This window comes from Plectropomus leopardus, unplaced genomic scaffold, assembly GCF_008729295.1.
Source record: "Plectropomus leopardus isolate mb unplaced genomic scaffold, YSFRI_Pleo_2.0 unplaced_scaffold8206, whole genome shotgun sequence".
NCBI classification, from domain to species: Eukaryota; Metazoa; Chordata; class Actinopteri; order Perciformes; family Serranidae; genus Plectropomus; species Plectropomus leopardus.
In genome coordinates this window covers 1-1409 of record NW_024690421.1, presented here as the reverse complement: position 1 = coordinate 1409, position 1409 = coordinate 1, and the positions used below count along the sequence as shown (strand labels likewise).

The following is a 1409-nucleotide window of genomic DNA, read 5'->3' as shown; positions in this document are numbered from 1 at the left end:
GGGTTAATGGAATGTGGTTTATTTACTACAGAATAACTGTGATTTTTAATGAGGGTGTGTGTGTGCGTGCGTGCAGGTTCCGGACGTTTCCCGGTGTGGCGGTGGGGGTGAAGAACGAGCCGATCCTGGGCTTCACGGAGGGCAGCGCAGAGAGGAAAGAGCTGCTGCAGGTTTGGACTCTGCCGCCTCACATCTGAGGAAACGGCGTGAACGCTCTGTGGACTCCAGCTGTAACTCAGCGTCTGTGTTTCAGGCTCTGAGCGCTCTGAAGGGGAGGACGGAGGACATCCCCTGTGTGGTCGGAGACGAGCACGTTTGGACCAAAGATGTCAGATTCCAGTTATCTGTGAGTGACGTCTTCATTCAGACCGTCAGAGGAGATCATAAAATCTGAGCTGATTATTTTTCCTTGTTTCTGCGTCACAGCGTCGTAACTGACTCTGTTTCTTCTCTCAGCCGTTCAATCACTCGCACAAAGTGGCAAAGTTCTGTTACGCTGACAAGGTAAGACCCAAAACAGACGTTCACACTGAACTCCTGCATTCATCACTCCGCTCATTTTCAGTAACCTGAAAACTGATTTTTCATTTTGAGTCCAGAACAAATTTCCTTGTTGGATGATTAAGTATACCTTACTTTACCTAATTTACCTTAACTTACCTTACCTTACCTGACCTTAACTTACCTTAGCCTCTTTAGGCCTCACAGGAAGTCTCCAGGCTGTAGTTTTTTTGACCGTCCACACAAACACAAATATTCAGCAGACAACAGTCCTGTTTGTTATTTTTCAGTCCTGCGTTGCGTCTGCTGACCTGTCTCTCGTTCTCTGACAGGAGCTGATCAACAGAGCCATCTTGGCATCTATAGCAGCGAGGAGGGAGTGGGACCTAAAACCCGTCCAGGACCGAGCCCAGATCCTCTTCAAGGCCGCCGACGTCATCAGCGGACCGAAGAGAGCCGAGATCCTCGCCAAGACCATGATCGGACAGGTAGGGGAGACGCACAGGGACATGCTGGAATACACTGGGATAAAAAGGCACAAAATAGGGAAACATGTGGACACACTGGGACACACTGGAACAACACAGGGACAATCTGGAGATACACAGGGACACACTGGAGATACACTGGGACACACAGGGACGCTGCAGATTTATAACAATTTCAAACACTTTAAATGCATCTCTGACAGCAGAAGAGGGACACATCGTCTGTATAAAAACGTGCTGTGATGTCACAGTGATGTCATGATGATGTCACGGCGGTGTGTTTCAGGGGAAGACGGTGATCCAGGCGGAGATCGACGCCGCTGCAGAACTGATCGACTTCTTCCGGTTTAACGCCAAACATGGCGTGGAGCTGGAGAGCCAGCAGCCGCTGGACGCCGAGGGGAGCACCAACACCATGCT

General features: G+C 50.0%; 1 protein-coding gene across 1 annotated transcript; it reads left to right on the top strand.

Moving 5' to 3' along the window:
• Positions 1-11: 11 nt before the first annotated feature.
• On the top strand, positions 12-1404 carry LOC121940278 (delta-1-pyrroline-5-carboxylate dehydrogenase, mitochondrial-like; the record flags this gene model as incomplete). The annotated part of the gene is made up of 5 exons (XM_042483084.1): positions 12-170; positions 254-346; positions 457-504; positions 834-989; positions 1276-1404. Coding segments are annotated over exons 1-5 (585 nt in total), but the record flags the coding sequence as incomplete, so codon positions are not given.
• Between the last annotated feature and the right edge of the window lie 5 nt (positions 1405-1409).